This window comes from Maniola hyperantus, chromosome Z (assembly GCF_902806685.2).
Source record: "Maniola hyperantus chromosome Z, iAphHyp1.2, whole genome shotgun sequence".
In the NCBI taxonomy this organism is placed as follows: Eukaryota; Metazoa; Arthropoda; class Insecta; order Lepidoptera; family Nymphalidae; genus Maniola; species Maniola hyperantus.
This window is the reverse complement of record NC_048564.1, coordinates 12,902,007-12,917,854: the sequence shown is the minus strand read 5'-3', so window position 1 is coordinate 12,917,854 and position 15,848 is coordinate 12,902,007. Positions and strand designations below refer to the sequence as shown.

General features: G+C 37.1%; 1 protein-coding gene across 1 annotated transcript in view; it reads right to left on the bottom strand.

Annotated features, from left to right (window-relative positions):
• Positions 1 to 15,848, bottom strand: part of LOC117995539 (putative serine protease K12H4.7) — a 22,437-nt gene extending 6,589 nt beyond the window's left edge. The window contains exons 1-8 of the mRNA XM_034983539.2: positions 15,536 to 15,848; positions 15,059 to 15,246; positions 13,621 to 13,856; positions 12,799 to 12,934; positions 11,950 to 12,094; positions 10,984 to 11,152; positions 10,028 to 10,160; positions 353 to 522 (exon numbers count right to left, since the gene is read on the bottom strand). Coding sequence (XP_034839430.1) covers positions 353 to 522; positions 10,028 to 10,160; positions 10,984 to 11,152; positions 11,950 to 12,094; positions 12,799 to 12,934; positions 13,621 to 13,856; positions 15,059 to 15,246; positions 15,536 to 15,739 — 1,381 coding nt within the window. The 5' untranslated portion in view covers positions 15,740 to 15,848. The remainder of the gene's footprint in view (positions 1 to 352; positions 523 to 10,027; positions 10,161 to 10,983; positions 11,153 to 11,949; positions 12,095 to 12,798; positions 12,935 to 13,620; positions 13,857 to 15,058; positions 15,247 to 15,535) is intronic.

Sequence of the window (15,848 nt, the reverse complement as noted above, 5' to 3'; positions counted from 1 at the left end):
TGTTTATGTATAATGTATATGAGAACGAACTCGCCATATTTGCTCTAGATATGTGCGTATTTTCGTGCAGTCATGTTAAAAGTACGATTTAACCTTAGCAAAGTGAACTAGAGTGAGGAAACTCGGAGGAATCGACATTTTCCTGTCAAATATTAAGTAATTGAGCACTAGGTAATTAGGGGAATCAAAGAATTAAAAAATTATAATATTCAAAAGGCAAAAAGTGTCACGCTGCTGCCTAAAAAGTAAATAGTATAAAAAATGGAAAAAAGAGAGAAAAACAGTTTTAGAAATAATAAAGTCTTATAATAAGAAAATTACACGCGGGTATCAATACACAATAGAAGCTGACCTTCAATGAAGATAGCAGGCGCATCGTTGTCCTGCGTGGTGGTCATGCCGAGAGCGTGCCACGGGTCCACCGACCCGTGCACGTACGCGACCCGTCCGGCGGCGATGTCCAAGCCGCCGTACGCTCGGTTGGTCCACTCGGCTCCCGCGCTCACAAACTCCGCGTCAAATCTGTAACATACACATCATGATCAACCCATCGCCGGCTCACTAGAGCACGGGTCTCCTCTCAGAGTGAGAAGAGAGTTTTTTAAGAGTGAGAACACTCATCAAGTAGCAAGTAAAAACTAGAGCTTTTAATATTGCACTAACTACTTGTTACTTTAAAACACTTCTATGAAAAGGCCTTAAAACAGTTGTTCTGTTTGGCGGCCATTTTAGTGAAAATGACCTTTGCACCCTACATCCGCCCGTCCGAAAAAACCGCACCTATATAAAGAAGGTTTCTTAAACCAGACCACTATTAAAATATCATCTAGGATGAACGGGATTATATTTTTAATAAATATATTATTAGGGGAATAGAATTTATACGAGAGTTATATTTTCAAAGGATATAATACTATAACAATGGAATTTATATGAGAGCTTTTATGTATTATTGCCAGACTCAATATTCATAATTTAGTGAATCTCAACACAGCGTCTCTGATAACAACTCTCAGCTTCCTTTACAAAGAGTCCTTTGAACCGCCTCCTTTATTTTCGGTCTATCATATCAGTATACTAATATCAACCGTATGTCGAAGTAAATAAAGGTAAGTCTCAGTCGCACTCCACTCTATGGCAGTGCATTGCGCCTAAAGATTGATTTTACCGTTGCACTTGACAGCGCAGGTCAAGGATGCGCGCGCCATTTGCACCCCGATATTATTGATTGCCAGATATGAAATACATAAAACTTGTTGCGCGCATCTTGCCTGCACACCAATACAATCATTGCCACTAATTCTCGATTAACGAATATCAACCATATGTCAATGTAAATAAAGCTGCGTGTACAGCCCTCCGTGGGTGTTTGCTGCGCCTAAAACTATTGATTACCGTTGCACTTGACAGCGCAGGACAAAGATGCGCGCATCATTTGCACCCTGATATTATTGATTACCAGATATGACAGAAAACTTGTTGCCCGCAACAACCAGTCAAAGCATTAACTCTCGATCAATTTACAACTGAACGGCCATTTGAACCTTTTAAGTAAAATATATTTAAAGTAAGTGTATTTAGATGCATTTTATAATTTTATTTACCTAACATTACATTTTTCAAATTTTTGAAGCAATGAGCACAAACATAGAACCATCCACGAAAAACGATCGGGCACCACTGCAATTTCCAGTTCCGGGAGCAGAGATGCGCGCGCATCATCTACCCAGATTTTATTGATTAGAAGACATATTGAAATTTAACCTTTTCTGCACAAAGAGGAAAATGCAGTTATAGGGGCAATTCTTGATCTATTTAAACTGAACGGTCATTTGAACCTTTTAAGTAAAATCTTTTTAAATTAAGTATATTGAGACGCATACTATAGTTATTTACCTAGCATTACATATTATTTCATATAGCTAATCCGCACAAACACAACACCGTCCACGACAAAAGTTCGAGCACCAATGCAATTCCCAGTTCCGGGTGCAGAGATAAGAGATGCGCACGCATCATCCACCCAGATTTTATTGATTAGAAGACATATTGAAATTTAACCTTTTCTGCACAAAGAGGCAACTGCGGTTATAGGGGCAATTCTTATTTAAACTGAACGGCCATTTGAACCTTTTAAGTAAAATCTTTTTAAATTAAGTATATTGAGACGCATACTATAGTTATTTACCTAGCATTACATATGATTTCATATAGCTAATCCGCACAAACACAACACCGTCCACGACAAAAGTTCGAGCACCAATGCAATTACCAGTTCCCGGTGCAGAGATAAGAGATGCGCGCGCATCATCCACTCAGATTTTATTGATTAGAAGACATATTGAAATTGTACCTTTTCTGCAAAACGAGGCAATTGCGGTTATAGGGGCACTCAGCTACTCAATTCTCATTTACTATAATCTGTATAATATATAAAACAGAGAGGAATATGAGGGACAAGGATGCGCATGTCACTTTACATGGCACTACAAGTTTTTACACTACATCATAAATGAAAATAAAACAAACTCAAATTGTTTATCTTATAAATCAGAATAAGGTTAAATATAGCCAAATAATTAATAGGCTTTAAGCCTATTAATTATTTACCGCTGCACTCCCCAACGCAAGGGACGATAATGCGCATGTCACTACACGTCGTGATTATATCGATTGATTGGCTCACGTTATGTTAATACTACATCTAGCCCAAAAAAGAAATACAAAGACAAATTGATAATCCATATTGGTGATCTTATAAATCAGAATAACGGTTTAGATCGTCGATCAAAGCCTATCAATTACTGCTGCCCTACCCGGTACCACTGCACGAGGGTTTGGGCTAGGGGTTGATGAGTCAGGCAGTGAATCAGACTTTTATTTTAATATTATAATAAAATATTATAAATTAAATTACCTAGCATTACATATTAATTAATTTTTGAATCCACAAAAACACAAAACCGTCCACGCAAAAAGTTCGGGCGCTACTGCAATTCTCAGTTTTAGGAGCAGAGATAACAGATGCGCGCGCATCGTCTACCCAGATTTTATTGATTAGTCGTACACGAAAAAAGTTCGGGCACCACTGCAATTCCCAGTTCCAGGAGCAGAGATAAGAGATGCGCGCGCATCATCCACCCAGATTTTATTGATTAGAAGACATATTTAAATTTTACCTTTACAAGGCGGCGATTGCGGTTACAGGGGCAGTTAGCTACTCAATTTTTATTTACTGTAATCTTTATACATAATATTCTAATCTATATCATAAAAACAGAAAATAACATGAAGGACAGAGATGCGCATGTCACTTTACACCATGTAGTTATCGATTGATTGGATGGCACTTTGGCAAGGGTTTGGGTTAGGGGTTGATGAGTTCGTAAGTGAATCAGACTTTTATTTCAATATTATAATAAGATATTATAAATTAAATTACCTAGCATTACATATTAATTAATATTTTGAATCCACAAAAACACAAAACCGTCCAAGCAAAAAGTTCGGGCACTACTGCAATTCCCAGTTTTAGGAGCAGAGATAACAGATGCGCGCGCATCGTCCACCCAGATTTTATTGATTAGCCGTCCACGAAAAAAGTTTCGGGCACCACTGCAATTCCCAGTTCCAGGAGCAGAGATAAGAGATGCGCGCGCATCATCCACCCAGATTTTATTGATTAGAAGACATATTTAAATTTTACCTTTACAAGGAGGCGATTGCGGTTACAGGGGCAGTTAGCTACTCAATTTTCATTTACTGTAATCTTTGTAGGTACATAATATTCTAATCTATATAATAATAAAAACAGAAAGTAACATGAGGGACAAGGATGCGCATGTCACTTTACACCATGTAGTTATCGGTTGATTGGATGGCACTTTGGCAAGGGTTTGGGCTAGGGGTTGATGAGTCAGTAAGTGAATCAGACTTTTATTTCAATATTATAATAAGATATTATAAATTAAATTACCTAGCATTACATATTAAGTAATTTTTTGAATCCACAAAAACACAAAACCGTCCAAGCAAAAAGTTCGGGCACTACTGCAATTCCCAGTTTTAGGAGCAGAGATAACAGATGCGCGCGCATCGTCCACCCAGATTTTATTGATTAGAAGATATATTTAAATTTTACCTTTTCTGCACAAATTCGTGTGATTATATCGATTGATTGGCTCACGTTTTGTTAATACTACATCTAACCCGAAAAAGAAACACAAAGTCAAATTCATAATCCATATTGGTTATCTTATAAATCAGAATAACGTTTTAGATCGTCGATCAAAGCCTATCAATTACCGCTGCCCTTCCTCTACATCTTGCTTCAAAAAGAGAGACAATTAATAATCAAATTTAAAATTTAACTTCATCTCATATATCATAATAAGGTTTAAGATCTCCAATTAAAACCTATCGATTATCGCTGCACTCCTCGGGCATTGGACAAAAATGCGCATGTCACTTTACGTACTGTAGTTATCTATGGATTGGATGGCACTTTTCATTTTTGCACTACATCTTTATCTCATAAATCATAATAAGGTTTGATATCGCCAATTAAAGCCTAACGATTACCACTGCACACCCTGCTGCAACGGACGAGGATGCGCATGTCACTCACCCTGTGGTTATCGATTGATTGGCTCACATTTTACTTTTTGCTCTACGTCTTACCCGAAAAAGAGAGACAAACTCAAATTTTTGCACTGCATCTTCATCTCATAAATTATAATAAGCTTTAAGATCACCAACTAAAGCCTAATGATTACCACTGAACTCCCTGCTGCAACGGACAAGGATGCGCATGTCACTCACCCTGTGGTTATCAATGAATTGGCTCACATTTTACTTTTTGCTCTACATTTTGCATCTCGAAAAAGAGAAACAAACTAAAGATTTCATTTTATCTCATAAATCAGAATCAAGGTTTATGATCGCCGTTCAAAGCTTATCAATTACCGCTACACTCCTTGGTAGCACTGCACAAGAGTTCGGGCTAGGCGCCGATGAGCCAGTCAGTAATAAATTTATTTACTTAGCATTAAATAATATTTTTCTAACCCGCACAATCACAGGACCGTCCACTAAAAAAGTTCGGGAATCACTGCAATTGCCAGTTTTCGGTGCAGAGATAAGAGTGGCGCGCGCATCATCCACCCAGATTTTATAGATTAGAAAACATATTTGAATTTTACCCTTTCGTTAACCCTTTACCTTTACCTTTTCTGCGCAAGGAGGTAATTGCGGTTATAGGGGCAATTAGCTACTCAACTTACATTTAAAGTAATCTTTATGTACAATTTTCTAATCTATATAATATATAATATCAGAAAATAAAATGTTAACGTATGAGTACAGTTCAAATCACTAGGTCTAAAAACTTGAGCTTTTGCATGTAGGTTCAATTTATAACATAGATTCGCACTGATCGAGAATTACTCGGCCATATTACTTATAACGTAGTTTATTGATTCACATCCACAGATGCACTCTTCTGGGCAAGGGGGATGCGCACTGCATCCAAATATTATTGATTGATGGGCTCGCATTTTAAGTTCCGTGTACATTATACACGCGCACAAAAGAGCAAACGAACACGACTATTGATTGATGGCTCACATTATTCAAGATGCACTCTACGGCGCAAGAGAAACGGATGCGCATGTCACTGCACCCAGTTATTGTTGATGGCTCACATTTAAAAATATGCACTCTACATGCAGTTATTATTGATTGATGGGCTCGCGTTTTAAGTTGTGCATATTTGAACTCTTTCTATGTACATCGTACATGCGCACAAAAAAGCAAACGAACACGACTATTGATTGATGGCTCACGTTATAAATATGCACTCTACGGCGCATGAGAAACGAATGCGGATGTCAAAGTACCCAGTTATTATTGATTGATGGGCTCGCATTTTAAGTTCCGTGTACATTGTACATGCACACAAAAAAGCAAACGAACACGACTATTGATTGATGGCTCACATTATAAAAGATGCACTAGACGGCGCAAGAGAAAAGGATGCGCATGCCACTGCACCCAGTTATTATTGATTGATGGGTTCACATATTAAGTTCTGCATATTTAAACTCTATCTATGTGCATGCTACATGCGCACAAAAAAGCAAACGAACACGACTATTGATTGATGGCTCACATTATTAAAGATGCACTCTACGGCGCAAGAGAAAAGGATGAGCATATCACTGCACCTAGTTATTATTGATTGATGGGCTCACATTTTAAGTTCTGCATATTTGAACTCTATCTATGTACATTGTAATGCGCACAAAAAAGCAAACGAACACGACTACTGATTGATGGCTGAAATTATAAAAGATGCACTCTACGGCGCAAGAGAAACGAATGCGCATGTCACTGCACCCAGTTATTATTGATTGATGGCTCACATGGTAAAAGATGCACTTTACTGAGCAAGAGAAACGAATGCGCATATCACTGCACCCAGTTATTATTGATTGATGGGCTCACATTTTAACTTCTGCATATTTGAACTCTATCTATGTACATTGTATATGCGCACAAAAAAGAAAACGAACACGACTATTGATTGATGGCTCACATTATAAAAGATGCACTCTACGGCGCAAGAGAAACGAATGCGCATGTCACTGCACCCAGTTATTATTGATTGATGGCTCACATTATAAAAGATGCACTCTACAGCGGAAGAGAAACGAATGCGCATGTCACTGCACCCAGTTACTATTGATTGATGGGCTCACATTTTAACTTCTGCATATTTGAACTCTATCTATGTACATTGTATATGCGCACAAAAAAGAAAACGAACACGACTATTGATTGATGGCTCACATTATAAAAGATGCACTCTACGGCGCAAGAGAAACGAATGCGCATGTCACTGCACCCAGTTATTATTGATTGATGGGCTCGCGTTTTAAGTTCCGCATGTTTGAACTCTATCTATGTGCATGGTACATGCGCACAAAAAAGCAAACGAACATGACTATTGATTGATGGCTGAAATTATAAAAGATGCACTCTACGGCGCAAGAGAAACGGATGCGCATGTCACTGCACCCAGTTATTATTGATTGATGGGGTCACATTTTAAGTTCCGCATATTTGAACTCTATCCACTTATTACATAGCGAACACAAATCAACAAGCGCCAAACAGCCTGCGCGCGCACTTTTCCAAAAACACGCCCTAATATTGATCATAACCATCTTTGCGACATTTTTGGATATATTATGGAAATTTCTACGATACTAAAAAAAAAAAAAATTTCTTTTCTGCGATTAAGAAACAACGAAAAGCAAAAAAAAACCATAATAATGCTACGCGAGGTTTTTCTTAGAACATATAATTTTTTTATCGACAGCCATATTCAACCGTATTTGTCATGGAATAATGACAATTATTATAACTTTATCCAAGTGTTTTCTTAAAATCAAAATAAGACGCGGACGAAGTTGCGGTCATAAGCTACTTAATTAAAACAAGGAGAATTAACGCATAAAATGGAAGTAAAAACCAAAAATTATTGCTTTCAGGAAGTCTTTTTAACTTTTACCTCATAAAAAGTGCGCACAACAAGAAAGAAGACGTTTGGCTGTACTTAATGAAGTATACGCAATATGGTCTTGCACAAATATACAATAGTTCTAATACAAATACCTGTAATTCATAGTTTAGGCTTCGGACACATTAGGCAATTAGTTTGCGGCTGACTGTTGGCTAGCTGATCCTCAGCTGCAAACCTAATATATGACCTGAAAAATTACGACGTCATCTTTTAAAAACCTGATTGGCCCACTGAACACACCTCCTCCTCTCCGCTCCACTTAGGTGAAAACCGGGCGATATAAAGAGCTATAGATAGCCACTCAGCCGAGTGAGCCAAACTCCGCTATACGCGTAAAATACATAAAAAGCAAACAGTCAGCCGCAAACTATTTGCCTAATACATCCGAAACCTTAGTATTGTCAAGCAACCGTTTATGCTTGCACAAATATATTCCGAGATAAGTGGATCTCAAAATGAAGCGAGCGAAAGTTCTCGCTAGTTGGTCGCGATTTCAATTGCGCGCGCATATCTTTCTAGACTACTAACGCTAACCAGGTATTGATCAAGAAACTGGTATTGATTTTCCGCCATTTTGTGTTTGATGTTAAATTACAAGATGGCGTCTGAAAATTCGCATCAGCCATTTTAGTCGATTTAAAACAGCTATACTCGACACCTATAAACCCATCACCATAATTTATACAAAAAATTCGCAACAATACTTCGCAAAATGTTTGTAATCGAGAGCAATTTATATACGCCGACTATTTCATGATCAATGATTTATATAAATTATCTATCTTTAATGAAACAAACTATTGATTTTATTAATGATAAGTTCTATATGATCATTGATAATGATAAAATCGAATACATTGAATGTAACGATAGAGTACTTACGGAGCACGTCTGGATCGTTTAACTACGTCGTGATGTAAAGTCACTTGGCACTACTTGCAACAAAAGACATAGAAGAGTTCCGCACGAACAAGATAATCAGCAAATCAAAAAAAAAGTACATGACTTGATTATCGATTTAAACTAATGAGAACACTACTTTTCCCGTCGAATCAGCGAAGTAATCCAGGGAAAAAGAGAATAAATTGAAAAAATTGATGATGTTAGGAGGCCTGACCCGTTTGGGCGGACTCTCAGTAATTTGGTTTTCGGCCGGGTCGGTCATCTCTACAGGAATTTCAGGCTCAGGTGAATGAGACATTCTGCTAGCGCGCCTTTACCTCGACTGAGGCGTTGGCCAGGGGAGCTCAATTGCGATGTTCAATAGTTCAGTTATTGATTGGTAAAGAGCACATGCGTTATCTTATTAGTATGACTGCGCATGTACAAGTGGAAAAGTACCGTCCTCCGAGACGGTCAAGCGGTTTGACATCAAGACGTAGTTATCCATACTATCCATACTTAATATTATAAATTCGAAAGTGTGTCTGTCTGTCTGTCTGCTAGCTTTTCACGGCCCATCCGTTTAACTGATTTTGATGAAATTTGGTACAGAGATACCTTGCATCCCGGGGAAGGACATAGGCTACTTTTGATCCCGGAAAATTAAAGAGTTCCCACGGGATTTTTAAAAACCTGAATCCACGCGGACGAAGTCGCGGGCATCATCTAGTTTTTTATAAAAATGGCGAGCAAACGAGCAGGCGGGTCACCTGATGTTAAGTGATTACAAGCTTATTTCCGCGACTTCATCCGCGTGGACTACACAAATGTCAAACCCCTATTTCACCCCCTTAGGGGTTGAATTTTCAATTTTTTTTAAATTGGCAATTATCAAAGTGATGCTCAGCCAATTAATTGCGGAAATCCTCAGGGCTATACTAGGGCCTCTGTTATTTTAAATATGTGTCAATGATATTAGTGATTTATCTTAGATGGAGAAGTCAGGCTACATGCTGACGATACAATATGTATATTTTACTATGGACACTCAATCGATGACTTAATAAAATCAGCACTAGAAGATCTCAACACTTTACATATCTAGTTCCAATAAAATTTACTTGCTGTCAATACCATGCCCATTACCATACCCATTGTCATTAACCCATTTGGGGTGGTGTCACAGATGAAAATGTTACATTTGTACTTTGTTTTTATCTGTGACACCAACAACAAATAAATGCATTTTTTTCTTTTTTTCTTTATTTCAATCTATCAAAAACGAGCTGAATTATTTTAAAGCAAACAACAAAGAAGTCCCGATACACATTCCAACAAATAACTTTAGAACTAAACGGTATACTGAAGAAAAATACCTAGCTATTGACAGCCAGTTAACGTGGAAACACTGTCATCTCTTCTTGGATCGCTATATGGTATAGTTCAATGTCTTCCACGAAAGGTGGTTTAGATATTTGTAATGTCGTTAATTGTGTTGATTTTTAATTTTCAGATTTAATTATTAAAATTGAACACGAGAATAAAGTAAAAAGTACATACTTAGTGCCAAAGACGTCTTGGCATTGTTGTATGAAGAAATCCAGTGGGAATTGATTGCCGAATACCTCTACTTCGCCCGACGATGTCTGATAGAAACCGAACTCTGTACAAGTTTGATACATCCATTGGCGACCTGAAATATTATAATATTATAGAGATATCATTGGAGATGAGACACAGTAGGTGGTCTTTTCCGGTTATTTCAGTTCGGTTCGGCTTATTAATAATTCTAAATTAAGCCAAGCCAAGCCATGGGTTCGTCATAGTCTGCCAAGCTGGCCAAATGAGGATTGGCAGTCTTCACACACCGCTGAGAACATTATGGAGAACTCTCAGGCATGCAGATTTCATCACGATGCTTTTCTTTACAAGTAAAGCAATTACTAAAATACAGGTCTAAATCGAGTGCAATTCTTTTCTGTAAGGAGCGTTATGAAAGGGATAACAATATAATTAACTTTCTTTTGGTAAATTTGCAATATTTACTGCCTGTACCAATGTCGACGGAATGACAATTTATAGTCTGTACAAAATGAGTTGGCATGCGCCATTTTAACTCTATGTGTCAAATGTCATGTCAAAAGTACGGTTCACTTGGGTTCTCCTCTCCATTAAAACAAGGGCTAAAATCGTACTTTAACATGACAGTTGACACATTAAGTTAAAATGGCGCGTGAGATATCATTTTGTACGCATAATACCTACAAACGAATAAAACTATACTCTATCCACGGAGTGAAGAATGAAACTATATTTTTGAATGTGTTTTGAAATTTTCGAATTGAATTTCGAATGTTTATGAAAACAGGTTTGTGATTGGTTGGCCACTCGAAATCATTAACGCCCACTGAGTTTTTGTATCTGTAACTTGTATGGAATTACAGAGAGGGCCTTATACTAACTTCTCTCCATGGATATAATTTAGTAAAAAGCTTTTAAAAATAGATAATACCCACCTCCTTCCGCTTGTTCCGAACTCCAAGAGACATTTTTAAGTTCATTGATCATTTTAGTATAATCATAGTCCAGACACGTCTCGTTTGATTCTTTGAGAACTATAGAGTTAAATTCAGCCAACTTTTTGTATTCAGGCGTCTCAGGATGCTGTGTAAGCATACTGCACACCTGAAAATTTAATGATTCAGTTTTTAAGACTCCATGCGTCCAAATGAAAACGGAACCCGTATTGGTACACTTGTGTTACTTCACACACAATGTCACAGCTATTTTTTTATGAATCTTCTGGAGTGATTAAGTTCAAATTGTAGTTAAACAATAATATAAATTTCTACGACCCAAACAAGGACATGTAAAATAATAATGGATTTTTAGGGGCTTTAAAATCGATCACACCAACTATTCATCAAAACAGCTATTCTGTTTTACGGCCATGTTAACTACGGACAGAAGTAACGCGAAGGCAACTTCTGTCCGAAAAAAGATCTGAGTTACTATCAAATCGCATCTAAAAGAATTTTAGTTTTCTGCCAAGTATAACTTGCAATAAAAAAAAATTAAAAAAAAAACCTAGAACATCGTCAAGCGCAAGCCAATGTAACAATAATAAACAAAACAATCTGAACCAGTGGTAAATTAAACTAGTTGACGATTCAAAAGCACTTGTATAAGTTTACTTGAATAAAAATATATTCTACTAGCTTATGCCCGCGACTTCGTCCGCGTGGACTACAAAATTTCAAACCCCTATTTAACCCCCTTAGGAGTTGAATTTTCAAAAATCCTTTCTTAGCGGATGCCTACGTCATAATAGCTATCTGCGTGCCAAATTTCAGCCTGATCCGTCCAGTAGTTTGAGGTGTGCGTTGATAGATCAGTCAGTCAGTCAGTCAGTCAGTCAGTCAGTCACTTTTTCCTTTTATATATATAGATTCTATTCTATTCTAATCGGAACTTTTAGTCACCGTATTGATTGTAGTTGTCTTGCGTCGTTTGTCACCGATGCGATTGTCTTCGTTGTACTGAACCAGATCGGCAAAATCGTCTGCTATAGAACTATAGAAGTTCTTCATATCGTTTTTGGAAGCCTTTGAGAACGGTTTGCATACTCTGAAAATAAAATATCAATATTTCCCTCTCTCTCTAAAAGGCTGAGATGTATAGAGGGTACAGTGACTGACTTTACTTACGTTTTAAAAGAGATTGAGTTATGTCAGAGGGATATAACTCTTGTTTTGAGTGAGAGTCAAAGTAACCTGGAATAAGTAATGGAGCAGTAAGCTATATCCTTATTTCTGGGAGTCCTCACCTTTCACTATTGTCTTATAGTGCCACCCACTCGATAGAGTATGAAGTCACATAGGCAGTGATCTGCTTTAAAACTACACATTGTCACGGAAATATGGAAAACCTCAGACTTGTATCTGTGGCCTAGAATCAGTACCCTTATTATAAATGCGAAAGCGTGTTTGTTTATTGGTTTGTTTGTTTGTATTTCAATCACGTCGTAACGTTGCAACGGATTAACGTGGTTTTGTGTAACGGTATATATAGATAAAGACTTGGAGAGTGACATAGGCTACTTTTTATCCCGGAAAATCAAAGAGTTCCCACAGGATTTTAAAAACCCAATTCTAAGCGAACGAAGTCGCGGGCATCAGCTAGTGTATCTATAAAATTTCATTGAGTTTGAATGATTAGTATCCAAGTGAAAACCCAACTACGTTTGTATGAAAAGTGCTACTCAAGCAATTTCTTATGTTGCGCCTAAAGAAGTTTATTTAAAAAAAACCTAGTATGTAATTGGTACATACTTGAACTCTTTTTCAATAACTGCAGGAGCCGTCTTAAGGAATGTCTCGATTTGTTGGTGTGCTAATTTCACCCGAGTAACACAGTCTTCGTCACCGGTTTTTTCGCGTAAAGCATTTACGACAACTTGGAAGTATTCTGAAAAAATAAAACAATGATATAAAAACACGGGGGCTTTGACTTTGATCAATTAATAAAATAAATAAAACACTGTACGATAAGGTCCAATGATAAGTCCAACAGAACTATGAACAGCATAAGCTCCTCTTTGCAGATATTTAAATATCAAGCTGATGGAATTTGAATAGAGTTGTAATTACATTGCCAGTTGCCACGAGAACAAATAATGCCGACGATGTAGATTCCACCCAGTTGCACATATTAATTAAACCCGTATTTGAATTGGATAGGTTTGATAATTTAAGGCCTGCAGTGAGAGAGCTTAATACCCTTACAGCATCAACTTTCTCCTCCCTTTTTAGTATAGGTACTTCAATTTAAGAGTTAATAGGCATCTTGAAGGCAAACACACTCTATCTTAGGCTGTATCATCACTTGCTAGTAGGTCTGATTGCAACCAAGTGTTAATGTGAAAGAACAGCAATTTTTTATAATTACTGTGATTTTTTATTGCATTCTCACATTAAATAAGTGGAAAAACAGTGCATTTTGTATTTAATTACATAGCCAGATAACCCTAAGAAATTGAAACGAGGCACCAACATTTCTCCTAAGAAAGAAGTTTTAGAAATTACAACAGGATTCTTAAAAAATCTAAATGATGTTGCAGAGGAACGCTCAGTAGCTAGTAAGAACATATTTACCCATAAAATTAACTTTAGCCAACAGTGGGCCACTAGAAGAAATTGCTGCATGGACTAAATGTGGATACTTCAGCCTGAGCCATGCAGCTAATGATCCAGGGTATGATCCACCAAAGGCGATCCATTTCACCTCTCTGTTAAACTTGTATTTGTCGTTCATTGCTGATATGAAGTTTGCTAAGTCGGCGAGAGCTTGGTGCGATGACAAGTATAGCAGGTTTTTCGTACTGAGATCTCTGAAAGAATGAAAACAAAAACAATAGAGTATTACAAAAGTGTCTTATATTGATCGGGCATAGTGTAGTCAGAAATAATTTAAAGAGGACAAATACATACTTGATAAATAATATAACACAAACCATTAATTATATTGTATACTTATCAAACAAAGATTGTAGGATGTGGAACATAATGGCCTAAGAGCCAGCGTGTGCCAGACCTTCCTTATTTTATAAAAGCTGAAAGTTTCTCTGCGTATTGTCGCCAACACTGGAAAGAACGTTTGTTTGGATCATGGTGGCTTTAGGAAATAACAGGTAATAAAGCTGTAAAATATCTTATGTTAAAGTGTAGTCTAATTTTTTACATTTTCTTAAGAATAGTACATACTAGTAATTACGTCATGCATTGCCAGACACTTAGTATATGGTGGCAACCCCCTACCAGACAACTTTAAAGTTTAATAAATTATAGCGTTTAAGCGTGTCTGGCGGGGGTTCTCACGACACTAAATGTCTGGCAATGCATGACGTGATTTCTAATACTACTTTGAGAAAAATATAAAAAAAATTAACTTTATCCTTTGACGTAAGATTTTTTACACCTTTATTTACCTGTTATCTCCTAAAGCTATCATGATCCAAACCATATCCAAACAAACATTCCTTCCAGTGTTGGGGACAATATGCAGAGAAACTTTCAGCTTTTATAAAATACGCAAGGTCTGGCACGTGCTGGTTCTCTCTCTCTATAATGGAACTATTTACTTCTAAAAATAAAAATGACTCACTTGTAAAATGGTTTTGTGTTAACATTGGGATTAAAAGTTCATCAAAACACTCATATAGAAATGCGACATTGTGTAAAAACTTAAAGCGAATCCATCAACTACCTTTAGAATATGAACATATGTGATGGAAGCTGATTTTTTATATGTAACCTAGCTGATGCCCGCGACTTTGTCTGCATAGATTTAGGTTTTAAAAATTCCATGGGAAGTCTTTATTATTCCAGGATAAAAAGTAGCAGGTGTCACTTTCCAGGTCTTTAACAATACCAATGCAAAAAAAAATGTTGATCTGTTGCTGCATTGTGAAGTGATTGAAGTACAAACCAATAAGCCAACAAACAAACACACTTTTCCATTTATAATAAGGGTAGTGATTAAAGAAGATACAACAGTGTCAGAATAACAAGTTCCAGCTATGTCATAGCTTACTTTGTAGGGTGGCTTTGTCCATAGTACCTATGCTCCAGCTGTATGCATAAAGCATTAAACTGTTTAGCATATTCTATCCAAGCTCCTTGCACCATCCATTTGGCACTTGCGGGGCCTTCACCGCCAATCATCAAGAAAATAGGTCCAGGATTATTAAAGTCATAGAAACTATCGTTGACAAAGTAGCGCTGAAACCAAATAAAGCAGTAGGTAATAAACTAGTTTGCTAATAAGAAGCAGATATCTTTATTTCCTTTGTGTTAACAACATAGTCGATTAGGAGCAAATTGGATATGACAGACGGATGGACAAACCGAACATGACTGATCCTATAAGGGTTCCGGTTTTCCATTCGGACGTACGGAACACTAAAAGTAAAATAACATGCAAAAAAGATAACGAATAGATGATAATATGAGGTTATTAATTATGTAAACAAAGTTTGAAAAATAAGTTATTTGCAAGAATAAATCTTACCTGTTTCCAAGTCCTGGCATCTGTAGGGCTGGAGTGGTCCAGCTTTTGCATGAACCATTGTGCTGGGGGCAGCTTTACGGCTACAATACCCGCCGGTTCACCTAAATTGCCTCCTTTACTACGACCCAAGTGGAACCGTTTAGCACACTGAACCAATACTATAAGTTGAAAACATACTGCAACTATAGAGAAGTTTCGAGGCATTTTCACCTAACCTATCGACCAATTTTCTTATTTGAATGAGCAGAGTTAAATAAACAAAATCAACACAACTACCTAATAATAAAATGTATGATCTATTCCGATTTCCGAG